General features: G+C 51.6%; 13 protein-coding genes across 14 annotated transcripts; 6 read left to right on the plus strand and 7 right to left on the minus strand.

Moving 5' to 3' along the window:
• Positions 1–108: 108 nt before the first annotated feature.
• PV05_01049 (uncharacterized protein) lies at positions 109–2,522 on the minus strand. The gene is made up of 3 exons (XM_013465996.1): positions 1,549–2,522; positions 1,027–1,495; positions 109–929 (listed from the first exon to the last, which is right to left on the minus strand). Exons 1-3 carry the CDS (start codon positions 2,099–2,101, stop codon positions 431–433), a joined length of 1,521 nt encoding a protein of 506 aa, XP_013321450.1. The 5' UTR covers positions 2,102–2,522; the 3' UTR covers positions 109–430.
• A 2,073-nt stretch (positions 2,523–4,595) lies between these two features.
• On the minus strand, positions 4,596–6,573 carry PV05_01050 (uncharacterized protein). Its single transcript, XM_013465997.1, has 2 exons — positions 6,129–6,573; positions 4,596–6,066 (listed from the first exon to the last, which is right to left on the minus strand). The coding sequence occupies exons 1-2, from the start codon at positions 6,543–6,545 to the stop codon at positions 4,831–4,833; spliced, it is 1,653 nt and encodes a 550-aa protein (XP_013321451.1). The 5' UTR covers positions 6,546–6,573; the 3' UTR covers positions 4,596–4,830.
• A 684-nt stretch (positions 6,574–7,257) lies between these two features.
• Positions 7,258–9,648, plus strand: PV05_01051 (uncharacterized protein). Its single transcript, XM_013465998.1, has 2 exons — positions 7,258–7,288; positions 7,342–9,648. Exon 2 carries the CDS (start codon positions 7,397–7,399, stop codon positions 8,411–8,413), a length of 1,017 nt encoding a protein of 338 aa, XP_013321452.1. The 5' UTR covers positions 7,258–7,288; positions 7,342–7,396; the 3' UTR covers positions 8,414–9,648.
• PV05_01052 (uncharacterized protein) lies at positions 8,576–9,121 on the minus strand (the record flags this gene model as incomplete). Its single annotated transcript, XM_013465999.1, has 1 exon — positions 8,576–9,121. The coding sequence occupies one exon, from the start codon at positions 9,119–9,121 to the stop codon at positions 8,576–8,578; it is 546 nt and encodes a 181-aa protein (XP_013321453.1).
• On the minus strand, positions 9,493–12,237 carry PV05_01053 (uncharacterized protein). Its single transcript, XM_013466000.1, has one exon. It carries the CDS (start codon positions 12,110–12,112, stop codon positions 11,381–11,383), a length of 732 nt encoding a protein of 243 aa, XP_013321454.1. The 5' UTR covers positions 12,113–12,237; the 3' UTR covers positions 9,493–11,380.
• PV05_01054 (uncharacterized protein) lies at positions 10,081–11,304 on the plus strand (the record flags this gene model as incomplete). The annotated part of the gene is made up of 1 exon (XM_013466001.1): positions 10,081–11,304. The coding sequence occupies one exon, from the start codon at positions 10,081–10,083 to the stop codon at positions 11,302–11,304; it is 1,224 nt and encodes a 407-aa protein (XP_013321455.1).
• A 265-nt stretch (positions 12,238–12,502) lies between the features above and the next one.
• Positions 12,503–13,646, plus strand: PV05_01055 (uncharacterized protein; the record flags this gene model as incomplete). Its single annotated transcript, XM_013466002.1, has 1 exon — positions 12,503–13,646. The coding sequence occupies one exon, from the start codon at positions 12,503–12,505 to the stop codon at positions 13,574–13,576; it is 1,074 nt and encodes a 357-aa protein (XP_013321456.1). The 3' UTR covers positions 13,577–13,646.
• Positions 13,647–15,231: 1,585 nt separating this feature from the next.
• On the plus strand, positions 15,232–17,265 carry PV05_01056. 2 transcript variants are annotated; one of them, XM_013466003.1, is made up of 5 exons: positions 15,232–15,413; positions 15,483–15,506; positions 15,550–15,996; positions 16,042–16,795; positions 16,839–17,265. In XM_013466003.1, exons 3-5 carry the CDS (start codon positions 15,724–15,726, stop codon positions 17,054–17,056), a joined length of 1,245 nt encoding a protein of 414 aa, XP_013321457.1. In that variant the 5' UTR covers positions 15,232–15,413; positions 15,483–15,506; positions 15,550–15,723; the 3' UTR covers positions 17,057–17,265. The 2 variants fall into 2 exon arrangements, with proteins under 2 accessions (XP_013321457.1, XP_013321458.1); XM_013466004.1 differs by having other exon boundaries at positions 15,232–15,404; positions 15,483–15,996.
• A 1,742-nt stretch (positions 17,266–19,007) lies between these two features.
• Positions 19,008–20,258, plus strand: PV05_01057 (uncharacterized protein). The gene is made up of 2 exons (XM_013466005.1): positions 19,008–19,699; positions 19,751–20,258. Exons 1-2 carry the CDS (start codon positions 19,126–19,128, stop codon positions 20,083–20,085), a joined length of 909 nt encoding a protein of 302 aa, XP_013321459.1. The 5' UTR covers positions 19,008–19,125; the 3' UTR covers positions 20,086–20,258.
• Positions 20,258–21,376, minus strand: PV05_01058 (chlorophyll synthesis pathway protein BchC; the record flags this gene model as incomplete). The annotated part of the gene is made up of 1 exon (XM_013466006.1): positions 20,258–21,376. One exon carries the CDS (start codon positions 21,374–21,376, stop codon positions 20,258–20,260), a length of 1,119 nt encoding a protein of 372 aa, XP_013321460.1.
• Positions 21,377–21,858: 482 nt separating this feature from the next.
• Positions 21,859–23,419, plus strand: PV05_01059 (uncharacterized protein; the record flags this gene model as incomplete). Its single annotated transcript, XM_013466007.1, has 3 exons — positions 21,859–22,262; positions 22,315–23,154; positions 23,203–23,419. The coding sequence occupies 3 exons, from the start codon at positions 21,859–21,861 to the stop codon at positions 23,417–23,419; spliced, it is 1,461 nt and encodes a 486-aa protein (XP_013321461.1).
• Positions 23,420–23,432: 13 nt separating this feature from the next.
• On the minus strand, positions 23,433–24,308 carry PV05_01060 (uncharacterized protein; the record flags this gene model as incomplete). The annotated part of the gene is made up of 1 exon (XM_013466008.1): positions 23,433–24,308. The coding sequence occupies one exon, from the start codon at positions 24,306–24,308 to the stop codon at positions 23,433–23,435; it is 876 nt and encodes a 291-aa protein (XP_013321462.1).
• A 2,016-nt stretch (positions 24,309–26,324) lies between these two features.
• Positions 26,325–27,434, minus strand: PV05_01061 (uncharacterized protein; the record flags this gene model as incomplete). Its single annotated transcript, XM_013466009.1, has 1 exon — positions 26,325–27,434. The coding sequence occupies one exon, from the start codon at positions 27,432–27,434 to the stop codon at positions 26,325–26,327; it is 1,110 nt and encodes a 369-aa protein (XP_013321463.1).
• Between the last annotated feature and the right edge of the window lie 487 nt (positions 27,435–27,921).

Below are 27,921 nucleotides of genomic sequence, written 5' to 3' on the forward strand. Positions count from 1 at the left end.
CTCTCGCTCTTCTCTCCGGCTACATCAAGCAGAATGTGCACGTTGCTCATCGGGTAATGGTTTGACCTCATCGAGGAAAATATACAGTGCGGTGATCATGGTAAAGCGGCTGCTAGTCAGAGTATACAGATGCATTATTGCCGCCGACGAGGCATCTCTCTGTTTCTCTGTCTGGCGCTCTCTCTCACCAGATCGGCTAACCCACATTAACGCCTATATAACCTAGACCCGGTCCAAGCGGTGCGGTTCATGGCCCTTTGATGCCTTTGACTATACGTCCTCCCCTTGTCTTCATTTCATTTCGTTTCGTTTTATTTCATTTCCTTTCCCTTGCACGCTCGCTTGCTTGCTTGCCTCCCTCCTTGCCTTCCTCTGTCTCCGACCCACTCCCCTCCCTCACCTCTCTTTGGTCTGTCCAGTCGGTTCAGCACTATCTGAACTCCTCCGGCACAAACCCCTGCTGCCGTTCCCACTTCTCCTTCCAGCCCGGAAACCAGGGCGCCTCATCGAGTGTATGTACCTGCCAATCCTTCTCCACCGTACCCTGTGCCTTTTGTTCGCGCTCGTACTCCTCCAGCGCGGGGACGACCTTGTGCTCGACATGCCATGTGTTCTTGTACTTCATCAGATTCTCTTTGCCATCCCTCAACACCTTCAACACCAGACTCGGCACATACGCCTCTTCGCGGAACTCGGTGATGGGCGTGAACAGCGCCTTGAAGTTGAACACGATCCCGCCACTCAGCGGCAGCCGTCGCAGCGTCTGCCAGTCCACCCGCAGATGCACCCGCTCCGTCTCGAGGTCAGGCATCTGGAAATCCCGGTACTTCTCGTGAGGGTCCCCTGGAGGCATGTACAGTGGTTGATCGACCTCGAGGCCCCAGGAACCCCGCTGGATGGGTCTACCGGCGGGCATTTTTGTGAAGAATCTGTTTTTTAAGCGTCTCATGTCAGCCACCACAATCGCTGCAACCATGACTTTTCTCTACTCTTGACGCGCAGAGTCTCAAAAGAAAAGCTACTTACCGATCCATACTGAATTGCATCTTCTCCTTGTAATCCGGGATAGGCGCGTGGATCTGTTGCAGGTTCATGCCGATCTTGGTCCCTACATTCCAGCCGAGAGCCGAGCATATCACGCCCGCGCGGAAATGATAGTAGCCTGTTTCCGGGTTGCGCAGCGTGATGGCAAAGTCCTCGGGGACGTTGTCGAGAAGCACCAGTAGAGGGTGCTTGGCCTTGACGTCTTGAGTCGTGCCGAGGATTTTGTTCTCGAATGTGCGTTTATCAGAATGCAGCGTGAAATACTGAGGATACCTTGCGCAGATAAACTGGAGTACCATCTCCATGAGCTCTTTACATGCGAGTTCCGAGCCAGGGAGCCATTGCAGGACGGCTTCGCCGTGCTCAGCGTAGAGTTTTTTGCGTTGGGAGATTCGCTGTTTGTAAGTCTTTTCGAGCTCAATCCACCAGTTGGGTTCGAGTTTGGTGAGGGCTGTGGAAAAGCATTAGTAGTACTCAGGAGTGGAAAAAGTGCAGACAACATACACATGGTCTGATGGTAATTCCATCTGAATGGTCGGTATGGTCGAGCAAACGCCTTGTCAATGTCATGTTCGGGATATGGTTCTGGCAAGGGGACACCACTGAGAGTGGAATAGTCCGGGAAATCTCCTAGAGCTCGAACCTCTTGGATCTTCACGCCGGTGAAGACGTATTTGTCCGCGTCGGCCTTGCGGAAATCTTCTTCGAAATCCAAGATCGACTTGGTCCAATTGTTCTCGTCAAAGCTTAGATCACCCATGGCTTTGCGCTGATCTTCCGGTAACGAAGCGGCGACTTGTTCAAGATTCTCTCGAAGCAAAGGCGGGAAGGTGCTGACATATTCAGACGATTTGGGTGGTGCATTGGAAGGGTCCTTCTTGTCCGGGGAGAGCGATCTTGGGGGCGTGTTGGCACTCGAAGCTCGCCGACCCCTCAACTGGAGTCGTTTGAAGACAAGGTCTCTCTGTCGTTGGCTTAGACTGAGATAAGTGACAATGCTGGCGCATATGGCAAGTCCTATCCACAGCAGTGTCCGTTCGTCCATAAGTGAAGCCATGTTGGTGGTCGCACTGGGCAGAGATCCGTGGTTGCGTGGGATGATGAGTGGGACGTGTATATACCGACGTCAATTTATCCTGCGTTGATCAACCCCAGTGACGGCTGGCTGACGGTATAGGATGAGTGGCATTCACAGCGAGCCGAGCCAAGCCAATGAGTGAATCTTCAGACTAGTTATCTTCGGAAAGTAAGGGAAGAAAGCGGCTGTACAATATAAATATAATTGTAGATCTAAGGAGATCTCCGAAAAGGGACAAAAAGCCAGCAAGACAGGTCAGGACAGGTCAAGCTAGACCACCAAGGCTGAAGGACATCCGAGACAGGGAGGATCAGACTCTGCTTGTGAAACAAGAAGGCCACACCGAGCACCTTATGGAGGTTTCGAAGGCAACCGCAAAGTGGCAAGAGAGGCAGGAAAAGGACCTGGCCGAGTCAAAAGAAATGGAGATATATCCTCCTAGAGGTTTGTAGAGCAAAGAAGCCAAGTCGTCATCGGCCCGTTCGAAACCCCACAGTCCATTGGAGGTAAAAGATACCAGTCACGCCTTCCAAGACGGGTGGAAAGCGAGGTATACCGTGGACAAAGGGGCCAATGGCGGAGACGTCCCGTCTTGCGTGATCGAGCGCCCTTGCCGATAGACAGTCTTGGAGAAGGGCTGGTTCGATGCCAGGCGCCGAATGAACGAGCACAGGTCCTGAAAGAGACAACCACGCTGCAAACAACCTTGTATCCAACAAGAAGGTGGATGGAAGGTGGAGGAGAAGGAAGAGGAGGGGAGGCCAGTCGAGATGCGAAGGCCACGGTTGGCTGCACGGACAGCCTTGCCCCAAGAAGACTAGAGCCAGGCATTGATGTCGCTGATAACGGCGCCCATCCGATTCAGGGCCTTCTCAGAGGCTGATTCGTCGGTTCCGAACCTCATGAATCTTTCCTCTTTCAGGCAAACTTATCCAGAGCCTGGGGCTGCCTGAGCGCGTCTTCGTCCACACTCGTCCGCCTGATTCGCCTCGTCGGCCGCGATACTTCCCAACTGGGTGCAGCAGCAACCTGAAGTGCGACGTGCTGGTACTGCTTCGAAACAACAACATTGTCCAAAGAGCTGCAACATGGGTTTATGTGCTACCTTCATGCTAGGCCGGGTACCACGAGGCGCCTGGTGCTTCTCGAAGGGAAAAAGGTGGTACGGCGCTATATCCTGTACAACGCCCTCCCAAGGCGGTTCCAATGGATTTCATTGCTCACACGTGGCTCACACCTCTCTGGGTCCTTGCGAATCCGTCCAACCCGCTGACTTAAGAACCTCTGCAAGTCCGGTGAGACTGCAGAGGAAGCTTAAGGAACCAAATCCTTCTCCCTGTAGTCTTTGCTTCTTAAGCCGTGCCTCATACCGTGATGCACCGCGGCACTTCCTGTCCGAGGTTGGCAGTTGCTGCGCTCATCAAAGGCCCAGAGGTACCCTTGGACGGCAACTTGCGGGCGATTGTACGATCTCAATCCCAAGGCCATGATGTGCGCTCGGGTGCAGCCTGCTGAGCTATATTATCCCATGCTTCCGGCTCTGAACCATGTTGTTGCACCTCTTGTTTTGTGCAGCCGGCGACCTTGTGTTTGGTTGGTTCTCAGCAAGGGGTCTTTGCCAGAAGGAGACATCGTGGCAGCGGAATTCCTGCCAGCACCTAACTTCAGCTTTCGGGGCGCCGTTAAAAATCCTGACAACATGGACAAAAGACACAGAGAATCCCACGTCCGTGTGACAGAGCCTTGACAATGGGGTCAAAATATGTACAATGGTGTAACCATTCGGCAAAAGATCAGCTGAGTACTGTCCCAGAAGAACGCCCGACAGACGACAGCCAGCACAGTCTTCAAAATTTCTGTAAAGGTGTGCAGGAGATGGAAAAGAGGTAAGGCGAAGCCTTTGCTTTCGCACAAGCAAGGCCAGCCATTTGGATACCAGGTGACAACCGGACAAACTACTTGCAAGGAGAGGTCGGGCGCACAGCCTGATCTCTTCGCGCGAGCAACACTGACAGACCTAATTGATGCACGCTCTTCTTGTCCGCATATGGTGCTTTTGTTCTAGTGATGAGGATTTCTTGTTGAAGCTAGGCTCTCTCTGGCGCCTGTTCGATTGATACTTTTATTTCAGAAAGAGTCTAGGAAATTCTGCCGTAGCACCCTAGTCGTAGGGAGTGCGCTCGAGTCCTGGAAGGGTTCTATCCCTGAATATGCTTTCCTTCGTGGAATGGTAAAATGCCGGCCGTGGCCGTGTTCGTCGCAGGCTTGCGAGAGCCGGAACGCGAAGGGGTTTGCGTCTGGAGTCCAGGTTCATCAGAAACATTGGTTTTTGAATAGGCCGACACCAGAAGAATTGCTGTTGAAAACGCCATTGGTGACTGTGATGATCGAAATAGGTGGCATACTACCAGACTCTGTCGTAAAGTCACTTTAACCAAATGAGAGACGCAGGCCTGGGTGTAAAGCAACGTGTCCTAGCCAGACCCGATGCCATACAATGCTCTGACCATTGTCGCTGGTGCTGAGGATTGCCGTCCTCGAAATTGTGCATTGCATCTTGACTCAGGGAATATCCTGAACCGAAAAGCCCGTGGAGTATGTCCTTCTTGCGGTAGTAATATGTTGAGAGCTTCAGAATGCTCTAGAAATTAGCAAAACGCCCACTTTACTTCACTCCAAATACAATAGAGAGTAACAAGGCCGCGCTATCACGAGCTGTACTTTCGCCTGCGTCCAGAAATATCTTGGTCATCCCCAGTAAGTGTCCTCTCATCATCCTCTTCTTCTCCATCGCTGATTTCGAAATCACTAGGCGGCGCCAAGTCTCCGGTACTGTACTCGTCCATCAATATGTTCACATCCAGGTCGGCGGCGGTCATTGTCATTTCCTGCGGCTCACCCGATCCGTTTTCTGCTTCGACTCTTCTCCGTTCCTCAGGCAGCGGTGTTTTCAGGAACATAACCAGCATGCCGATATCGTAGCAGACCTTTAATACGGCTGCAAGTTCAAACGGAATCCACCACCTCTCTTTTGTCCAGACATATGCCGTGAGTAGTGGTCCGAGACTCGACGCCAAGGTTCTCACGAAGTTCAGCGTGCCCATTGCTTGCGTTCGCTCTCTGGGCAAAAATATAGCGGCCACAAAAGCTTCGCGTGGAGCCTGATCCATACTTCCAAACACAGCATCTCCAAGCAACAGAATTATCATCAAGTACCAGGTTTTGGAAGCCAGCGGAATCAACGACAGGAACAGCGCGCATGGAAGGTGCATGAAAACCATTGCGCGAACAAGACCGACACGTCGCGCAACGTAGGCCGAGAACAAATTCGAGAGGCTTGACAACAGCCAGACAACCGACATAACATAGCCGATCCGATGCATGAGGAACCATCGGCTTCGCAGAGACACGTACCAAGACATCAGAGTCAGAGGGAGCATGCCGGCTGCGAAAGCATTCAAAGCGTACAAAAAGGAGAGGCGCAATAGCACTGACAAAGAGGAGCGCGAAACCTTCCAGGGTGAGGCTAGGGACTTGCGCAGACGGGACGACAAGGACGCAGTCGTTGACGTGGTGGGGGCAGACGGTGATTGTTTAATAGTCGAAAATCGACGCGGAAGGAGGCCGGTCTGCTCTGAGGAAGGAGAAGGGACCTCTTCCACGGTGGTCGTTGCCGCCCAAGAATACTTCGATGCAGAACCGGCTTCGCATTCAGAGCTGAGAAGAAAGGTGATCGCGACTTTGATCAGCCCAATCAAGGCGTACATGCCAAAGACTGGATGATATGTCTCCTTCCAGTCGCGGTGTAAAAAGGTACGTTGTGCCCAGGTCAAGTAGCCGGTCACGCAAAGGCCAGTTGCCATGCCGAGAGTAGAAGCAACGGCGAACCAAGCGTAAATATCAGTTCTGGCTTCGAGGGGAGAGAGCTGGGCGAGAATAGCCTCCTGAAGAACGAAATATAGTCAGACTTCATTCTAGGTTGAGTACCCAGGACAGAGTGACGCACCTCAAGAGCACGAAATGGCCCAACCTCGTGAGCGCCTGGGCAGATGACTCCTACAATAGCTGCCAGAAGCAGTAAATAGTAGTTCTTAGTCAAAGCGAATACCGTCCCCGAGACTACCATAAGTAGTGAGCCTGCCATCAACACTCGGCGACGACCAAGCTTGTCTGCCACAATAGTGAGCAAATAACTGATCGCAGCGTCTCCCAGCAGAGTCAGTGTCATGAAAGTCCCAATCTGTGTTCCATATCCGTCTACCCACAGGAAGACTGCAAGGACCAAAGCAGCACCTCCATAGGCGAACATCCTCAAGAATCGGGTTAGAAGGATAAGGTAGATGTCTTTATTGGCATAGGTACGCAATGACTGAAGTCCGGTTTCCCGGTTCAGCCATTGGAGGAAGGCGGACATGGTTGGCATTTGAGGTCTGGGTATGCGCTGCTGGACCTAGATACGGCAAGGTAAGTCAAATCGGGCAGACAGCCACTATGAAACGGCCAAAATGTTAATACAACGAACAGAAAGCAAGTCTGCAAATTCTCAGAGGCAGGCTGCATCTCCAGGCAACCGCAGAATATAAGTCATGATGGACATCTCCAGGTTGACAGCAAGATGCTGATCAATCATCTGTAGACCAGGGCTGTAGAGACTGGCCGCATCGTCCTCCGCAGGCGGGATGGAAGTTGGAGGGCACGAAAGTAGCTAGTACTGCGTCCAAGGCCTGCAGAAGACCTCAACTTCACGATAGCTTGTATAGTAAGCGAGTAGGGTGTTTGTATGGCAAAGCGGAGAAAAGGCATCCTGCAGGAAGTCTGCATATTGATCGTCATGATATGGAAACTCGCAACGTGACAGGTCGGCGTAGATCATTAGACTCGTGCTTGACGGATGTAGGTGCCGGACACTGCAAACCCGTCGTACTGGTGCATATCCTGGAAGGAGATTCGTGGCAGTCTTCGGTATGCTGTATCAGACACGAGGAGACAGAAGTCGAGTACTCGGATGGCGACAATGGATATCATGCATGCTGGGGAAGATGTGGTTCTCGAGCCGAGAAAGGCTTTATGCGGTAGTGTGACGACAATGCTTCACCCTATTTTTGACATGGCGAAACATAAATCTGACGGAGTGCACCTGCGATTCTGCTTCCAGGAAATTCCTGTGTGAGTATCAACCAGTATCCGCCATGTCCGGATGCTGATTTGACTGCGAGAAGTGGTTGAGATGGCTTCCAACGATCATCTACACAATTCGAATCGACCAGCTCCGAGATGGGGACATTTATACCTCGACAGGTTTACCCGCACCTGTCCTCCATACCGAGATCCTACTATTTAGGACATCATGCAGCTGGTTTATCCAAAATGAAGTCCATGGTCTCGCAGATCGATCTGGTCATTGAATGCAGGGACTATCGTACACCCATAGTCTCGCGCAACCCACTCTTCGAAGCAAACCTCGGCGAACGTCCAAGGTTGATCGTGTACACGAAGCAAGACTTGGGGAGCAACTTCACCAACGAAGACAGGAAAAGAGAGGCCACTATCAGACAATGGGATGCACCTTCCACATCTTTCTTTGCCGACGTCAAGTCTCGTTCTGCGATCAGTAAAGTCCTCGAGTTCGCAAGAGCCCACGCCGATCACTCGACCTCGCTGTTCGGCACTCGCCTAATGGTTGTCGGCATGCCCAACGTCGGAAAATCCTCCTTATTGAACGCGCTCCGAAACGTCAGTCTGGGTAAAGCGAAAGCTGCAAGAACAGGAGACCAACCTGGGGTGACAAGAAAGATTGGCACAAGCGTCAAAATCATTGACGGTGAAGAAGGAAGGCCAGGAGTCTATGTCCTCGATACACCTGGTGTTTTCGTTCCATACGTACCAGATGCTGAAAGTATGCTCAAGCTGGCACTTTGCGGGAATGTCAAAGACACGATCATTCCTCCTACCACCATCGCGGACTACCTCCTCTTTCATCTTAATCTGAATGATCCGACCTTGTATAATATGTTCTCGGAGCCAACTAATGACATCTTCCTTGTACTGGACGGGTTGGCTCGCAAGCAAGGTCGCCTCAAGAAAGGAGGTCTTCCGGACTTTGAATCCTCCGCGCTGCAATTTGTACAACGCTGGAGGACTGGTAATATGGGTCGGTTCATCCTAGATACTGTGACCGAAGACGCTCTACTCGAACGGACGGAGCTACTCAAGTCATACGGAGGCAGCATGCATCAGGCCCGTAAAGCCGCGAAGCAAGTCAGGAAAGAAGCATATCTCAACCGAAATTAAGTGATGAACCGTCGGATTCTGGATTCCCAAACCGACGTACATTCCATTCACCTGGATTTCGCAGCCACTACTGCTGTATCGTGCCCCAGATCACCTGTCTGGCTCGGCTCAGTCGTCTGATTCTGACTCATTCAGCCTGCAGCGAACTCGCTTCTACCAGGCCTAATATTCTGTCATATCGACGGTGCCGGCAGCTTGAGAGTACTTGTACGGCAAGAAGCTGGCCAGCATGAGGGCAAGCAGCAGCGACATCCAAAACATTATCCTCAGCCACTTGCCGACGTCGACTTGTCGTGCTCTGTCAAGTGCCACCATCCCTGCGCCCACCAGCGTGCCACAGACATATTCCAAAGTTGCCCGCAGCTGAGCTCCGCCTGTAGACGCGCCCTTCCGATAGAGTACCATCATTCTGTCCAGGATTTCATCCACATAGGCGGTTTCTGCTTTGACGAAGCGACGAAGGTCAATGCAGTATTTGGCGACGTACTTCATCAACTCGTTTCGACCAATCTCATCAATCAGCCTGTCCACGTCTTCGACGGCGATGTCGGTTTCTCTGCTGATCTTCTCATAAGACATTGGTACCGCATTTGCAATGTGTTCGGCGATTGTCATGACTCCCTTTGGACCTTGGAGGAATCTTTTCAGCTTGACGAGATTCTCGGCACCGTCTGCGGCACCGGCCACTTGCTGACCGGTTTGATCCATGATGAATTGGTTGTCCGTGCGGACGAGGGAGTAAGCCTGTCTCAGTTAGCAACACGAGCAAACTAGTGAAGATAGCAGCTTCATACTGGCCGCGATGGATTGAAACGCTGATCTTTACTTCGCTTTGTTTGGAGTGGTTTAGGCTGCGTCTGACCTCAAACGCATCTCACGTTGACGCGAATTGATGAGAACAGAAGAGACAAGAAGGCCAAAGAAGAATCACAAGTGAATACATCAGTATTTGATCCAGAATTCGGCAGCCAAGCGCTCGAGTGAAGGGCAAGGCGGCGTTGGTACTGCCAAACTTCGCTTTGTCTTGCTTGCTTGACTCTCACTCTCCATTTCTGATTGTGTATCTCTACTCGTCACAGCGTTTAAAAAGGAAACAAGGTGGACTTTGGACAAACGGGCAGTCCCGTTGGAGTGAGTGGTGGCTGCAGGGTCCCGAGATATTGATTTTAGTCTGTAGACAACAAGGAATGTCAAATTGAGGGTGATGATAATCTGGGCACTATTGTACATTACGCATCACCAGTTCAATGCCATCTTCCAAGGTTTATAGATGACTGTAAGGCTGAAATGGGAGGGTCTGTCTATGCTGTAACCGTTAGGTACGTCGATACTCGTATCCTACTCGTAAAAGGCAGCCAATTAACAGTGGAAGGTCGACTCTTCTAATTGATTGGCCTGTCGAGCTGCGATAGATGCGCCGCCCGTATGCAGGGCATGGTTGATCAATTCGACGAACGAACGTCATGCGCAAGTCAGCACCAGAATGGTTGAGTGGCATGTGGTAATGTGATAATGTCCTGATAGATTTCAACTTCCACAGAAGAAAGTGACATGAGGCATCTCCGACTTGTCCGACATTCGAAGGAATACTGAAATTTCCCCGTTAACCTGCAGACCGAACTCAACAGTGTTCCCAACTGCGGCAGATTCTACTGCAGTGGCTAGTCATGGACAACAGCATTTTCAAACTCCCCGCGGCCTACGGGGTCGAGGTCGAAGATATTGTTGGCTTCGACCTGGCAGATCGTGCCCAACTGGAAGATGGCAACAACAAGCTATCCAGCAAAGGAGGTGCTGGCGCTCTACTCGTGGCCAAAATCTGCGATGCGCTGGCCAATGCTGGCTATAGCGACGAAGATATCAGGAAAGTCGGCGGATTGGTGTCGCGAAACCTGATGACCTGCGAAACCTCCCAGATTCAGGACAGCGAGGGTGGTCGATCGCACGGAGCCGAAGGAGGCGCAGACCGCAACGACACTGAAACGGAAAACACACAGAAGGAGGTCGAATTGATGCTCAGAGGCCTACTCGATGAAAACATTTCGCGGTCTCGCAGCGTGCGAATGAACTCCAACGAGCCTGTCGTGCTGATCAATTTCTCTGCTCAAATTGGCCAGAAATTGCTGAGACATACCACGGATGAGACTGTCAAGCAACTACAGGAGGGCTGGAACATATGGCCCGTACGCGTGTATGCTGGACCATTTCTGCCGACGTCAGATGGCTTCTCAGTCACCTTGCTGAACGTGGTAAACACGGACATAGGAGGACCGAGTATGGTTCAGCTCCTCGATGAGGCATCTAATGCGCCCGAATGGTGCCAGTACATGAGGAAAGAAGCCTGGAGAGGTCGAGACTTCTTGTACCGTGAGGAACGCGACGGAGTGCCAGCTGCCGATGAATCTCCAGACGATGGGTCCGAGCAGTCTATCGCAAGCGATGAGAACGACTCGGTGGAATCAGAGCCATCAGCCACGATCCTGCAGGGACCATCCAAGCAACGAGATGCTGTCGAGAATGACGGCGCAATTGCTAAATCAGCTGCCACGATGGATTTAGTTTCGCGGGACGTGTCTTCAGAGGCTCACAAAGATCCATCTGTTGACGAGCCTGAGACTGAGGCTGAGGCTGAGGCTGAAGGGATTCCTTTGACCAGGGAGCTGGAATTACCGGAAAGGCATGTTGAGCACCCGACCTGGGACCGTCAAGATGATAGCACTTCGTTGATGGATCTCATCAGATCTCAAGCCTCTACGCTCGCTCCCTTCGGACAGGAGAAGTCGGATCCAACTGCGAAGGAGTTTCCAAAGGAGGAAGCTGATGATGCTGGAGAAGAGCTAAATCCAGCAGAAAAGTCCTCTAGCGACGGTGGCGATTATGTAGTGGTTTGAGACACGACCGTATTCTTATGATGTTCGTGGCTTTCCTAGAGCGAGGGTTGCGCATTGCTGAGATTGAGAGTGTCCTTCAACCACTTTCGGAACCACTTCGACTTCTGCTCCTGCTCCTGCTCCTGTCTTGGCTTCGTGGACTCTCGCCGTTTTCACTCCTGGTGCCATTGCGATCACCATCTTCCATGATTTCATCCTCGTCCTCCATAGCATCCAGCTCCGCCTGCAGCGGGCTGACTCTCTCTTCCAGTTGATCCAAATCTTCCAGTAGCTGTCTCGCAGGCAATTTCCACAGACTTGTTCCGCAGACGCGGTCTTTAGTCAAGAGATTGTCCACGAATTCGTCCATGTATATGAGAACGTAAGACTCTTTCCTCCTTTGCCTCAATTTTCTGGAATCCTCTAGAAATGGTTCTAGCGTCTTGTATATATCGGCTGCATCGAATGTCAACCGCACGTAGAACGCAGCCAGCGCTCGTAGATATTTCCACTCTTCCCCGCCGTAGGTCAAGTATTCTAGTATGATTTCCTTGTCGGGCACCAACGTTAAGAGTTTGAAGGCTAGGCAGATGAACGGTGAGGGCTTCATGGCAACACCATAGGTACCACCAATGTATGTGAGTTCGATCGCTCTATCGCACAGCGTAGCGGCGTTGAGACCAAAACATTGTTCTTTCCAGTATAATGAATCGGTTATGCGATCGCGCATCGCAGTCTCGAGGAGGAGCGCAGGGTTCTGGCCTCGAATGAGCGGGCCAGAGTACCCACGGTTGTCGAGCGTGTTGGACGCATCGGCGCGGTGAGACATATTGTCGAACTTATGCCCAACAGATCAGAGGCAAGAGTCTCTGTGTGTTATCTCAGTCGTGTCGTTGGTCGATGGTGAGTGCAGGCGCATGTAGTTTCGCGAATTTTCGTGTTAAGCGTTTTCCCGCCGACGTCAGCGACCAGGATATGCCGTTGCCTCGCAACCACTTTGGTAAACAGAATCGAATCGGGATACGGATTACTCCATACTCTCGGTGAAAAGAACAGTCATGGAAAAGAGGCAGATCACTGAGCAATTTGGCATTCAGTAAATTCTCTACTCTCATCAGCTACAATTCCTACAAGAAACGATTCTCACAGAAAATCAGCCTCCCAACGTCGACGGTGCGAGCCAAATACTTGGGCCGGAACCCGGTCCTTGCACGACGCCATGGTGCTTCTTACATCTTCAGCCGTGTCGATGGCTATATCGAGTGGGGTGGTCTGCATATTCACATTTTTGCTGTTCATGTCTGGATATGTCCTACAACAACAGACTGTCCGATCATTGCAAGAAGCTCTCAGGGCACCGCCCGAACCCAAACCAGTACCCATTCTCCCGCCTCAATTCCAAAAACTCGACAACGACAGCAGTGCTGTAGTGGTCGAGCAACGTGTTGATGCAGCTCCGCCTAATTCTGACAATCGTGCGGCCGAAAAGTTCGACCGACTTCTGGAGTCAGTCCAAGTACCAGTGGTGGCACATGATGAGAGTCAAGTCCTTCTTCAGGACTCGTCGGAGAGAACGTCAAGTCATCAGCAGGCTTCGGAACAACCACCAATGCAACGACTTGCATATATGTTTATCCTGCTCGAGCCATCAGATTTGTGCTCGACTTTACTCTTCGCCAAACAACAACGATCTTCTTCACGACTAGCAACGCAGCCGTCTATTGTCCTGCTTTACCCGGGCACATGGGAGGCTGAATCCTCTCAACTGTATCTGTCTGCTCTGAGCTTCATGCGAGAGATACAAGAGCTGTACGGCCTCATATATCATCCGGTACGGATTAACGATGCCTGGGATACCAATGCACAACTCCTCGGAGAGCTCCAGTGGCACCGTTGGGAATATGATCAAGCTCTTTATTTGAAATCCCCGGGGATCATTCTCGACAACAAGGCTCTCGATATCGCTATAACCTCGCCTGTCTCAAGGAAGACATGGTCTCCCGTGGATACGTCCACAGGCAATAATCCGGACGTGCTCCTCGTGACGCCCAAAGGCCTTCAAAGTCCGAGAAGGGAGATGAGGAAACTTGCTTCGCCTGCAATATCTGGTCACACAAATGACCACGAGACCGAACTATATGTTGAAGATGTGGCCAGCAAGTCAGCATATGTAGTGATGAACCTGGACCATCTGGGTGATGGAGGTCACGGCAATGTGTGGTATAAAAATCTGATATGGAAGTTTGAGCGAGGAGTGAAGAATGCTTGTGCTGGTAGTGGATTGTTGGAATAATTGATTTGTTTCTTTGCATAGCAAGCCACTGTCGATAACTGATGAAACCATGACATAGACTGTACAAAAAGGATGGCCTCAAAGGCTGACACTCATTCCCGGACAAGCTGAGAGACATGCGTTCAAACTCCTAATATGGACTTATCTTAGCGAGGACAGGATACGCATGATGTTCAAAATTCCTCCTCTTTGCCTTGTTCTTGTTCTCGGATAGTCTAACGGAGCTTATAGGAGTAAGTAATGCTTCAGATACTTAGCGACGAGGTTAGTAGAAGCGCATTCAATAAAGACAGAGAGCGTTTTGAGCCGGGACAAGATAGCTGCTAAGAATATCTTGCAAACCGCATTTTGCTTGCGGCCCATGCGCTTTTGAAAATGACTCTGATAGTAACGAATCTGACGACGAGGAGGATAGTGTAAACTCACACTTAGACGCTGAACCAACGACGATATACTGAAGATATACGCTCAAGCAACTCCTTCTATAAATAAATTACCCTCTCGAATTTTCAAGATAGGGCTAGTCAAGTCAGGCCGGGATAGAGAGGTTCAACTTACAGATCCAGGAGAAAACCAAGGATACGGTGTCAAGGCGGATAATAGGGCATTTACTGACTTGCTTGGTGCTCTTGGAGAATAAGTAAGGGATGGAAGCAGGCGTTAGCAGCATATGAGGTTGATATGGACGACTCTCTAAAGGAAGTCAAGAAGCTAGCTGACTTCAAGGAAGGCCGACAAAAGTTAAAAGCGAAGAAATCACTACCCCGACGACTGGAACCCACCGACTCATACAAAAGATGGAAAGAAGATCGCCCAACGCTGAAGCTTCCCTTTAGAGTAAGGGTAAAGGAGTGAACACACATCATCTACTTTCAATCCTGAATTTGTTTCCTAAAAGGAGGGTCAAAAGCGTGAACAGGCTACATCTACATCAGATCTCTCTACCGAACAGCATAAAGAGGGTTCTAATCTATCTCCTTGCCGGTTCTTTCCTTGTTTGTTTGCTAATGCTGGCACTTCGTGTTGCTCCCTCAGCTTGGCAAGCCTTTGGATTTTACAAGACCACTCGCCGGCTTGACCAAGTTCAACGACAAAAACCTGCGAGTTGAGAGATATTCTCGTAGTCCAACACGGGATCGTTTCTCAGCCAGCGAAATGTCGCACGACTTTGGCATGAGCAATACATTTCTGTTCTGGCTCAACATATACTTTGTAAGTTATGCCTGTAATCTTTATATTTCAACCTCAGTTACAGAACATACAAAAGCCAGAATCGACTTCCAATTCTAATCCTATCTTAGGTATGGCGAGCTTGAATTCGAAGACGTAAGAGGGATTCGAGAGCACAGGTTGTCTCGGGCAAACCTCAGGGCTCGGTTCCTGGTGAGTTCTAGATACCGCATAGCGCTTCGTGTGCGATGCGGCCCATTCGTCCATCAAATCCTCCTGCAATCCCACTGGCGTATTCTCGTCACAAACACGGCCACAGAAGCACTTCGTCAAACAGTTGATATCTCGTGTCCGGTTGCCAGGAGTCCAATTCGCAACATATGACTCTAGCTGCGGCTGACCGAAAATTCCCTCACCTGCATGCGGGGTTGAAGGGTCGAGACTTTGAGATACGAATTGCTAACCTTGCACACCATGTGATTCCAGCGTTGAACCAATGGTTGAAAGTCTACAATACACCAGAGGGGCCTCGAGCGAGCAATCTCGTACTCGAAAGCCTATCTACATGCACCGGTTACACAATGAAAAAGTCGGATTCTCCAAACACGAGGAACTAGAGGCTTGAAGGATTGTTTGAGAGTGAAATACAAACTGCGATGTGAGCCCGGTACATTCGAGCCTGCTGTACACTTTTCCCTGAGCTATGCTGACCTTTGGCAATATGGACCAACTTCAGACAAACCTATTCATCGACAACGAAGTAAGATACAAGATTTCGATTCAGAACTCTACTGACTGGTCAGTACGTTCCCTCATCCAGCAAAGAGACGTTGACAATCCACAACCCCAAAGACGACAGCCTTGTTACGGATAAAGTCCAAGCTGCCTCTGAGCGAGATGTCGACAAAGCTGTGGCAGCGGCGAAGGCTGCGTTTCCGGGATGGAAACGTATACCAAGTAGCAGACGCTCAGCGATAATGCTCAAGTATGCGGACCTCGTTGAACAACATAGCGACAAGATATCTCATCTAGAGTCAATCTCAATGGGACAACCAATTTGGCTGGCCAAAGCCATCGTGGGGATGCAAGTGGCAAGTTGGCGGTACTATGCAGGTTTTACGGATAAGATTCCCGGTGAGACTTATCCAGAGAATGGTGACGGTTTCTTCAAAATGGTGAATTATGAACCATTGGGTGTCTGCGCGGGAATTTCAGCTTGGAATGGTACGCAATTTTCAGTTGCCAGGAAGGTGAGTTTCCCGAAAGTGGCATAACTCCAATGCTCACATGCCTAGATTGCTCCTGCTGTTGCTGTCGGAAACACCTATATCTTCAAATCGTCCGAAAAGAGTCCACTGGGCGTGCTGTACCTTGGGAAGCTTTTCAAGGAAGCAGGGTTTCCTCCCGGCGTGGTCAACCTTCTATCGGGATCTGGCAGAGTTGGAGCATTGCTGGCATCACACATGGACATTGCTCACATTACTTTTACGGGCTCGGCCGCTGCAGGAAGGCAGGTTCAAATTGCAGCCGCCAAAAGTAATTTGAAACACGTTGTTCTCGAACTTGGAGGGAAGAGTCCAGCACTCATCTTCAATGATGCCAACCTTGACAACGCCGTTGCACATAACTCTCGTGGATTCCTGCTCAACAGTGGTCAGATATGTATGGCGGGTTCGAGGATCCTGGTACAAAGTGGAATCGCGCCAAAGTTTATTGAAGCCTTGAAGGCAGCATTCATCAAATTAAACGACCTTTTGGCCGACCCAGCTCTGGACAGTACTTATCTAGGTCCACTTGCCGACAAGGCTCAGTTTGAAAGAGTCATGAGCTACCTCGAAGGTGCTAAAAAGGATGGCATAGAAGTTTTGACAGGAGGTGGCCGTAAAGGGGACAGGGGTCGTTTCGTCGAACCCACCATTCTCATGGACCCAGACGTTACAGCCAAGGTCTACACTGAGGAGATTTTCGGACCGGTTGTTGTGATAAAGACGTTTGAGACTGAAAAGGAAGCTATCGAAATGGCCAACAATACAAGCTATGGCCTTGGAGGTGAGCTGCTGCAATTCTTCAGGAACTCAAACTGACATATCAGCTACTGTCTACACCAACGACATCACCAGGGCACTCCGAGTCACCGCGGAGCTGGAGGCAGGCACCGTCACGGTCAATTCATTTCACCGACTCGTACCGGAAACTCCCTTTGGTGGCAAGAAGCAAAGTGGCTACGGCAGAGAAGGAGGATTCGAAGGCATAAAACTATTTTTGGAAGCCAAGACAGTCCAAATCAACATGACTATGCCCGAAGATTGATGAGGCATGGAACCAGTATTGAATCTGGATGCAAGGTAACAGGAAAACAGAGTGGCTGGCTGGTCTTTCGGCCTTGGAAAAATGCAAGGAACGCGCTTTCATAACCGGAAGATATATTTGATAACGCACCAAATGCGTAGGTTTGCGAGAGGTCGGACACTGGCCAGATTAAATAGCTTCCCACAAGTGGCTTCAGGCACAAATGGCCCTCGCATAATTCTGCCTCCAGGTGTAGCGGAGCTCGAGCTCGAAGAGCACAAGCAGACAATTGTATCAGTGTTGGAGCATCTTCTCTGGTCTGCCTATTCCGTCAGGCTCATACCACCCCGCCCGAGCGGAGCCTCGTAGGGTAGGTTACTACCTGTAGGTGAGCCGTTAGCACGCTGACCAATGCAAGGAAGTGCTATTTGATTATGCGAAGAGGCTAGTTACAAGAAAGTGAAGAGAGAAGCTGGCATATGCTTATGTTAACGAGTCGAAACAGCTGAGAGAGGGTATTCTTACTCCCCAATATCTCATCCATCGCTGACCAGCAGGCGTTGCCATTACGACAAGTCGCAAGATGATGAAAAATATCGAGGGACAAATTCTTGGGCAACGTACATGCTGGTGGAAACTGTTGGTCTGAGATGTCCAAGTCAATGACTTGCGCACTTGGGTGCTCGACGGCTGCCATGGCTTCCAGCCAGTTCATTCCAAAAGCACCACCTCGAAGACTTCTGGCTGCGTTGGCGTTGCACTGAGCAAGAGAGTTCTCATACAACGTTTAGGCATTGGTCATGCAGGTTCCATGCGTGATGGGCTTGTGTTTACGAGTGTACTGCATGTACCGCCACAAGGCTGGGAGAAGGCCATGAGGGAGACAGCTTCGACAGCAGTGCGGATAAGTGTTGGTGATTGCCATCTTGGAGTGGAGGATTCGCTTTTCGAACTTGGAGGAGTCACAATCTGTCGAGCATTAGCGGATTGACAGAGTCTCAGATCAAGTCGTTTCTTACAGTAGATGCAACTGCCTGGACTTCTGTCGGCTCTATCTCCAAGCTCAGTGGCCTGTCCTCTGAGGGTTTGCGGTCCTGGTCATACATTCCGGCATTAGTGAGGGACATTGCGTGTTTGGGGCTGGTCAGGGTCGGCGATGTCAACGGCAATGATACGAATGTGCATCAAAAGAAGGTCATCAAGATGTGTTGAATTCAGGATTGGTTGTGCAACCGAAGCAGCTTGGACAATCTCAACCATACCTAGGTACCTTCCTGAGGAACTCTCACTTCAGCATCAACCATGGCTTCCTGAAGGACTCCCACTTGAACGCCCCTTCCTTCAGACTTTCACTGAAAACGAGCATCACTTCTACTCGATCTCCCATTGCCCAAGGGCTTGACTGCTGGTTGATCCTACCGTACCGCTTTCTGACAGTCTCATCATATCCTCCTTTCACAACTTGGAAATCCGCAAGCTGCCATCGACCTCCTCCATGAGAATGCTCACCTAGGCGTAAGTAGCCGGCGACCATTCTTTCGTCAACCGTGCTACTGCGAAAAGCCAGTATCGAATGATTACTACCCAGGATCCACGGGCTTGGGGTCTTCCAAATACCTACGAGTTATTTCGTACGGCCGAACCGTTTTAAGAAATGATAAGACGGGGCGGGCATTCAACCTCAGCCACAAAAGATCTAGGCGCAGGACAAGTACGGTAAATGCACTACCTAGGACAGGGAAGTGCTGACTCACCCTTACGAAGAGCTTGCCTTCGCCAAAAGGCATGGCATCTGATGAGTAACAGGCGTGGTCAACAGCGCCATGCAGGGATCATGACAGATTCGCCAACCCACAAGCCGAGGGAAGAAGCCTGAAACCCACATGATGCCACCAACGATCAGACGTGAATCCACAGGCGAGGCAAGCTCCGTCCATCGCGTCGCCCGAGCTCGCCGCAACTCGCATCGACTTCTGCTCAAATCCATGACGTGGGGTCCATTGAGATACTTTTCTATGCAACCAGAAATACGAAGGGAAGGATTTGAGATACGGATATCAGAAGACATATAATGTGAAAGAAAAATCCTTATGCGATTGTTCATCCTTCGCTCATTGCACCTGAAGACTTCATTGACCTGCGCAAACTTCCAGACCTCTCTGCGATTCAACTGCGTTCCCCTTCGACCCGTCCGAACCCACGCGATGTCGTCCAAACTGCTACCCGGCGACCCCGAGAAGGTCATGGTTATTCGAGATCTTCCAAATTCGAACATCACAACCCTCAGCCTGCCCTTCATGCGCTTCGGGCGCATCAAAATAGGCGGTCGTGCCACTCTAGTGAAGTTACAGACCGGAAATGTGGCCGTGTTCTCCCCCGTCTCGCTCACGTCGGACGTGAAAAGCAAGGTGAAGACTATGGGACCGATCAAATATATCATCGCACCTGATGTTGAGCATCATCTAATGGTCGAGACGTGGGCAAAAGAATACCCTGAGGCCGAGCTCATCGGACCTGAGGGACTGCCAGAGAAGCATCCTGGACTGAAGTTTGCTCATGTCTTCTCCTCAAAGGCAAAGAACGATATGCACATCTCGACCGAATTTGACAAAGAGTTTGCTTCGGAGTACTTCCCAATGCATCCGAACAAGGAGCTCGTATTCTGTACGTCTCTTCCACTTCAAGTGCGTATGGGACTGTACTAACCATCTCCAGATCATAAACCCAGCCGGACCATGATCGAGGCAGATCTGTTGTTCAATCTCCCTGCAACCGAACAATTCTCCAAGTCGGGAACCGACCCTCGTTCCGGAATTCTTACCAAGATCTTTGGGGGAATAATGAATACAAGAGGTGACATGATTTGGCAGAAGCGTTTTCTCTGGTACGCATTCAGCAAGTCGGACCGAGCTGGATTCGCCGCATCCGCAAAGAAGATCAAGGCATCATGGGACTACGACCGTATCATCCCCTGTCATGGCGATGTGATTGAGACCGGCGGCAAAGGTGTCATGGACAAAGCTATGGCCTGGTTCTATGAAAAGTACTGATTGATAACACGGAGTAGATGGGTGAGACATTGTGATTTTCTGGCTTCTGTTGCAAAAGATACCATGTAACGTTTAAATTCAGCAGCTCGATTAATTCGCCTACAAGACTTCAAGCAGTCCCTTCCTCCATGGTGCTTACACCCTAGATAGCATGACCAGGAAAGGGGAAACCTCAATTCCCAACTCCCTCAATAATCACCTTCAGCACATCTTCTCCACCCTTCCGCACCGTCTCGAAGGCCTCCTCCGCCTTCTCAAACGGAAACCGGTGCGTGATCAATACCTTGGGATCGATTTCCCCAGAGGCCACCAAATCCACGGCCGCAGGGTATACTCCTGCTGTATACCTAATCGAACCCCTGATGGTCAAGTCCCGGATACACGCCGTGATAATGGGGAACATGACATTCTCCCGTCCCATCCCGGCTTGCACGTACATGCCACCTTTCTTGCATAGATTCACACCCGTCTGGATACAAGCCGGCGCGCCGGTCGCATCGATAACCACATCCGGGCCCTCACCCAGGTCGAACGTCTTTTTGATCTCTTCGGCGACACGAGCGCTCCATGCACACTCCTTGTCAGCATCGTATGGCTGCCCATCATCATCCTCTTTGGGCATGGGAGCCGGCTTGAACACACCGTCTGCGCATTTCAGGACGTTCTTCGCCAGATCCATTCGACTCTGACTCATGTCCACGCCGATGACCTTCTTCGCCGCATACGATTTCGCAACGCTCTGCACGAGCAAACCGATCGGTCCGCATCCGAATACCACAACAGTCTGTCCGGCACGCACCTTGCCGACCTTGCAAATCTGCACGGCCACAGCGACGGGCTCGCACAGCGCACCATCCTCGAGACTCATGTGCTCCGGCAGAGGGTAGCAATAATCCGCGGCCGTCTTGTAGTATTTTGACAACGTGCCGTTGTGTGGGGGCGTCGCGGCAAAGACCGTGTCCGGACATAGGTTGTACGAGCCGGCTCTGCAGTAGTTGCAATGTCGACAGGGCACGCCGGGCTCGATGGCCACTTTGTCGCCGACTTTGAGGTTCTTGACGGCAGCGCCGATCTCGACGACCGTGCCGGCGGACTCGTGGCCGAGGACGATGGGCGAGGTGAGGACGAAATCGCCAATGCGTCCGCGTTGCCAGTAATGCACGTCTGAGCCGCAGATGCCCGTTTGCCCGACGTGGATTATCACATCGTATGGATCGGTGATGGAGGGTTTGGGGATGTTGTCGAGCGCGACATCCTTGACGGCGCGGAGGACGAAGGACGGGTTTTCCATGCCTAAGGCGAAGTCATCCGTCCTGTCTTGCAAAAATCTTCGGGAACTGTAGGTGCAAGATAGCGGACGATTGGGGCATAGTACTCATACAGGCTGACCAAGCCCCATGAGGGGCAAGGTACCGGCATGTGCTCACCGTAACAGAACCGGTGAGTGAAGCAGAGTCTGCATATCGTAGTACCACAGCTCGCACAGTACTCTTTACACCTACACTGACCCCACCGGGCCCACCTTGGACCAGCACTCTAACTTAACTGCTTCAATAAGTACATGATGATGCCAACTTCCGACACCCATCTACACCTTCCTCTATGATGTGGACGGTGATCTGACTGTGGCCACAACGGGGAGATTCTCGCACTCCATGGCATCAGAGCAGCACGATGGCGCTCTGCGCGACGTTCGCACCCAGCTTTACATCCTCGGTAGGAGTCTTTCAAGGACAACCCGCAACTAGGTGCTGACTATGGGTCCATCCAGGCATGATTCGATGTACCGAAGCAATGGCCTGGACAAGCATCTTCTCCTACGTTTACTTCATGATCGGCGCCTTCGATGGTGTGAAGGAATATCAAATTCCCTTGTATGCCGGGCTATTGATTGCTGTCTTCACCTTCTGCGAATTTCTCAGCGGCATGCTGTGGGCGAAATTGGCGGATGTCATAGGTCGTCGATGGAGCCTCCTGCTTGGCTGTATAGGCTGCATGGTGACGGCCTTGACATTCGGCATCGCGAGCTCGTTGTGGGTAGCCCTCCTGTCTCGAGCCATTGGTGGCCTCAGCAATCCCAACGTCGGCGTCGTCAACACATGCGTCGGGGAATTGGCGGTGAACAAGGAAACCCAAGCCAGGGCTTTTTCGATAATCCCTTTCTTCCGGAGTCTGGGGTAAATCGAGTATATCAGTACCGTGCTGGAGCCCTTGCTGACCCGTTTGCAGGAACATCCTAGGCCCTGTCTTGGGTGGCTTCCTTGCCGAACCAAACAAGCGCTTCCCGGAGCTATTCAGCCAAAACATATGGCGCCTTTACCCCTTCCTCCTGCCGAATTTTGCGATTTCTTTCCTGGCTCTTCTGGGCTTCCTACTGGGATTGCTCTTTCTAAGAGAGACCCACCCTGGATTCCTCGACCGGCGAAGTCTGTACGACAAGATCGCTTCGAGAACTTTGGATGTGCAGTATAGCAGCGTGGCTCGGGTGGACTACCAGGACGCTGAAGAACTTGACCGTCTAGGTGAAGACCAGCGAATGGACCCTGATGAGGGAGAAGCAAGCATACCTAAGCCACCCGTGGACCCTGAGACTCGGCTGGGTTCAGGTCGCGAACACCAGCCCATCCAAGTGAAGGGTGTCATCACGACTCAAGTCTGGCTTCAGATTGCATCGGTTTGTTCCCTGGCCTATCACAAAGTATCCTCCGATGTCATAATTCCCACGTTCTTAGCACTGCCTGCCAAAGGCCGGCCTGAATCAACTCGAATCCAGGCTCGTGGTCCAGGCGTTGAAGGTGGGTTTGGCCTCGACGCCCGGGAGATTGGACTCATCCTCTTTTCCCAAGCAATAGTCGCCATTGCAGCTCAAGCTTGTTTGATTCCCAACCTCGTGGCAAGGTTCGGCGCCTTGAGAACCTACAAATGGATACTACGCGGTTATCCCGTTCTTTACATCCTGACCCCATTCACTGCACAGCTCGTGTCGCCACTATCTGTTGTCGCCGTCTCGTCTGATCTGTGGCTCAAAGTGGTCGTCTCTTCCACGGCTTACGTTTGCTCCAACATCCTGTCTGTGTGCACAAATCATCACGATTCCAAACGCTAATTCTATGCTAGCATCACTAATACAACTCCTGACCGGATGTCCCTCGCCAAGGTCAACGGTGTGGCAGCCTCGCTGGGCTGTCTCGCACGAGCAATTGGGCCTTCCCTTTCTGGACAAATCTTGACGTGGAGCATGAAAAGTCATCACCTTGAACTCGCCTTCTGGGGTCTCTCCTTGGTCGCTCTCGCTGGGACGGCTGAGTCCTTCTTCCTGCGAGACCAACCATGAACAGCGTGACTCATTAAAACAAAGTGTATCCGCCGTCGACGACAATGTCTGTTCCCGTCATGAAGCTTCCTGCAGGACTGGCCATCAATACACATGGACCAACAATTTCCTCGCGCTCCCCAAATCGACCCATTGGTGTCCTCTCATACCATTTCGGCACTACGTCCACAAGGTCACCACCGTTATTCAGTCTGGTGTCCATGTAACCTGGCGACAGCGAGTTGACCCTGATTCCGTGGCAGGCCCACTCTGCCGCCAAACAATGCATCAGGTGCCGGACACCGGCTTTGGATGTTCCATAGGCAACATGCGTCTGTGGATAGTTGACAATATGACCTGCCATGCTTGCCACAAGAATTATGCTACCGCCAGTTTTCCTCTGTATCATTTGTCGGCCAACAGCCTGCACCGTCAAGAAGGTTCCTGTGGTATTGATGTCAAGTATACTCCTGAAATTCTCTGCCGTGTAGTCCACGGCCGCCACTGCATTCACTGTCCCGGCGAAAGTAGCCAACACGTGCACACCACCAAAGTCCTCGCACACCTCCGAGACGACCTCATTGAGACTCTCCTGGTCCGTTACATCAACCTTGCGGAAGATGATTTCCTGAGGCCCACGACGAAACTCGTTCTGCAGCCCATCTCGGGCCTCTGCACCTTCCAAGTCATCCATGTCGAACAAGGCGATTTTCTCGCAGCCGTGTTCCAAGAACCCGGTTGCCACCGCTAGTCCTAGACCTCGAGCGGCGCCTGTGACGATTACGTTCTTCCCTGCTAGCGAGAATCTTGTAGCAGCTGTGCGATTGAGCTCAACCTCGGCGGATGTCATCGGTGCAGGTTGATGTGGAGGGCATAGTTTCATCTCGGGAACGCGGTCTGGCACCGCCATCATGTCTGACTATGGTAACCGGATCCACAAGGAGAGGACAAGCAAAGCCAACGCGTAAGGTTGAGAGATGATTGTTGTACTGGATGCAGACTTCACAACAACCCCTCCCTTCGTCCAGGTGCTGCGAGTATAATCGGTCCAGGCCCTCCCTCAGGCTTCTGCTCGCTCAGGCATGGCACCTGCTTCCCCAAGGGAAAAGGTATCCGAAGATAGTGGTATCTGGTGAGCGAAGTTGCAGCGCTCCTCAGCTCTTTGTTCTATTACAGGACCATGTTCCGCCTTTGCCAAAACTATCGCGGCCTTAAAGCTTGCAGCCGCTTCGTGATGACTTGTACACGTGCCATCAGACCACCTTGACGAGTGGGCCACTAGAGATGGAGGGGTCGGCGGCCATCAACGTGGCAGTCTCACTACTTGTTTGTATGTCAAGCATGGGAACGCATGGGCTTGCATAGGAGTGCATGGCTGTTGACTGGTCGGGCGGTTGCTGGTCGCTACGGACCTCGTTCCCAACGCCTGGCCAATCGATCCAAGCACTAACTTACATAGTAATCAGAGAGAGGTTGGGGGGCTGCAGGGCGCCATCCTGGGAATACATCAACATGTTTTCATGCATGCAGACCGGCACCCTGTCGCGTAACCTCAGTACGGCCAAGTTGTGGGCGCCGTAGTAGCGTCGGCCAGATACCAGTATATACTACGGTACGGGGTATCGTAGGTACATAGTAGGTGGTGTGAATCGGCGCTAGGGGGTGGTGTGCTATTCGACGGACAAACAGCAGCGAGGACAATACATGTGGTAGGATGCCTCCTGTTTACGTGCGAGGTTCCACTGCTGCCTTCGACGATTCAAGCGGGGGCAGCTTGTTTTTTTTTTCAGCCCCGTTGGGCGAATTTCAATACATGATATACCCCCGTGTTGCCGTAGTACGTACGGATACCTTCAGTACGAGAAGACGGGAACATCAAATTCACATTACCCTTTTGTCGTGGTGCATGGACAGGGTTACCCCGCCTGGCTCGCCTGGTACGCAGTGCCCGCCTGTACTAGTACTAGCATAACACAAACCCATAAAGGCTTCTGCAGTTCGAAATCGGTCTGCATGCTCCTCCAAGTGGTCATCGCGTGCCATGGCTGCGGCTCGTCCTTTTCAGCTCCCGTCGGAACCTAGTAAGTATAGGACGGGGTACATCAAGTCAGTTAGCCTGTCACAGATTGCGAAATTACTCCGGGAAGGCCGGGTGACAGACCGGCGCCCAAAGGTGCACTGGAGCTGTTCAATGGCATTGGACACTGTGAGTTCCTCGAGTGAACGATTTGAGGAGGTACCGTAAAGTGCATTCAGTCTGGGATTCCGCCACGGTTGTGAGGATATGAGCGCGCATCATGGCCTTATTACTGTCCTGCGTAGAATGGGTTTTGGAATTTTGGCCATGCGGATGGCGCGGTCCCCCGTGCGCAGGCAGAGCCAAGTTAGGGTCAACACCACCTTCTCATGGGGCCACAACGGGTACGACGGGGTACCTGGCTGATCACGCCTATAGGGACCCGGGAGGTCTTGCACCAAGCGTGAAACCCCTGAACTTTGAAGCAACCTCACATCAGCGCTGCTGTAGCCGCTTGCGTTTGTGGTACGCGAGGTCGCCAAGCCCGAACGGCTTCGACCCCCTGGACCTCTCAGCCTCATGTTCCTCCCTCCTCAGGTGGATACCCGGGACTAGCTAGGTACGGTCCTATGGGAGAGCCCGGGTGACAACTCTAACATGAGGTGACACAACATATTCTTGTCGACGCATGTGCAAGCTTCCTGTCTTGTGTCACCCACCCTGATTCCACGATGAAGGGCGGCAACCACAATGTTCATGCCTGGAGCATTGGACGAATCGCCGGTCCATATTGCTTTTTCTGGTTTCCCTTGCTACATGTGGAGCAACGCACGGTCCACTTGCGTGGACTTCCTAAGCGGCAACGAATGTTGGCCGCAAGCTCCAGGCCCGGTAGCTGCCCGCCCACACTCATGGCTCTTCAACTTCTTCGTTGAAATTGTCGAAGCCAAGATAGTCTCTGGTTTCCAGATTCCTGACACCCTTTTCGCCGTTGGCCCCCATCAGGTTGCTCAATACTTCGTTGTCTGCATCTTCCATGCGGAAAAGACAATCAAAGTTCTCGGAGATGCGAGCCGGAGTATTGCTCTTGGGGATCACCGACACGCCCCTCCAGACCATGTGCGAGAGGCAGACCTGGGCCGGAGTTTTGTGATACTTTGCGGCCAATCGCTTGATCTCGGAGTCTTGCAGCGGCCCTGGTCCAGTACGGCCGATGAGATATGGCACAGGTGTGCAACCCAGAGGACCATAAGCGGTGACGTGGATGTCGTTTCGCTGGCAGAATTCGACCAGCTTTTTCTGCGGGAAGTAAGCGTTGAGCTCGATCTGATTGACTGCTGGGTGAATTCGTGCCGTCTGAAGGAGCCTCTCCAGCTTCGGCTTGGAAAAGTTGGAAACGCCGATCAATCTGGTCTTGCCCTTTTCCACCAACTTCTCCATCGCCGCCCAGGTCTTGTCGTAGGCTCGCGATAGCTCGACGTCAACAATGGGTTTGCCTTCAGCGTTCCGCAGCGTACCATATTGAGTGCCGGTCTTGGTGTATGCATAGGGGAAGTGCATCAGAAACAGATCCACGTAATCCATTCCCAGGTTCTTTAAACTCATGTCCATTCCCACTTCGACGTCCTCGGGGGCGTGAAAGCAGTTGTGTAACTTGGTCACAATGAAAAGCTCCTTTCGAGAGATGTTACTTTCTCGTACGGCCTCACCAATGCCTCGCTCAACATCCCCCCAGCCATAGGCCAGCGCTGTATCTATGTGTCGGTAGCCAACGTTCAAGGCGTGAAGGACTGATCCCTTGACCGAGCCTTCAGGATAGACTTTCGGGTCAACCTGGAAGGTGCCCAATCCCTGCGACGGGATTCTGATATGGGTGTTCTTCAATGAGAAAGAATCAGGCAACTTCTGCGACTTTCTAACGGCGTGGCCACAACACAACATAGGGTTCTCGAGCAGCTGCTGTTCCTTCTTGTACACCTGATAGACTCTTTTGCCCCGCGCGTCTGATGAGGACTGCATCGTGAATGTTGTGTGGGAGAGCTCGAGCCTACAACTAGGACAAAGAGGAAGGCTACTCGTAGAAGTGAAGAGTCAATGAGGGAAAACATAAAAGGCTGACTTTTCTGCCAAGAATATATCAAAGAAGCTTCCTCCTTAATAAGATCTCTGGTCTGCTTAGGCGTCCTAGGGAGAGCGCTAGTTAGCTATATAGCCCGTGCCCATGCCTAAGGCTGGTGAGGCTGAGGCTCACCAGGCTCTAGTTAGGCGGCTGGGACAGCGCTTAAAGAGAAATCATTCGCCGGTCTGGCCAGCCAAGGAGTATGTGCCCGCTTCCAGACTCGAAATACGTGGTGCAGCATTCCATCATCACTGCCCATATGCCCATCCATCATTCCAACAGAACCAACCCAAGGGCGCACGACCAGTGCAGAGTCCGTAAACCTACTGGGGGTTTCCCTCTGGCCATGATCCGCTTGTCTCTCAAGATGAATCATGATTGCTCCAA

The sequence above is a fragment of the Exophiala xenobiotica genome, assembly GCF_000835505.1.
Source record: "Exophiala xenobiotica strain CBS 118157 unplaced genomic scaffold supercont1.1, whole genome shotgun sequence".
Lineage (NCBI taxonomy): Eukaryota > Fungi > Ascomycota > Eurotiomycetes > Chaetothyriales > Herpotrichiellaceae > Exophiala > Exophiala xenobiotica.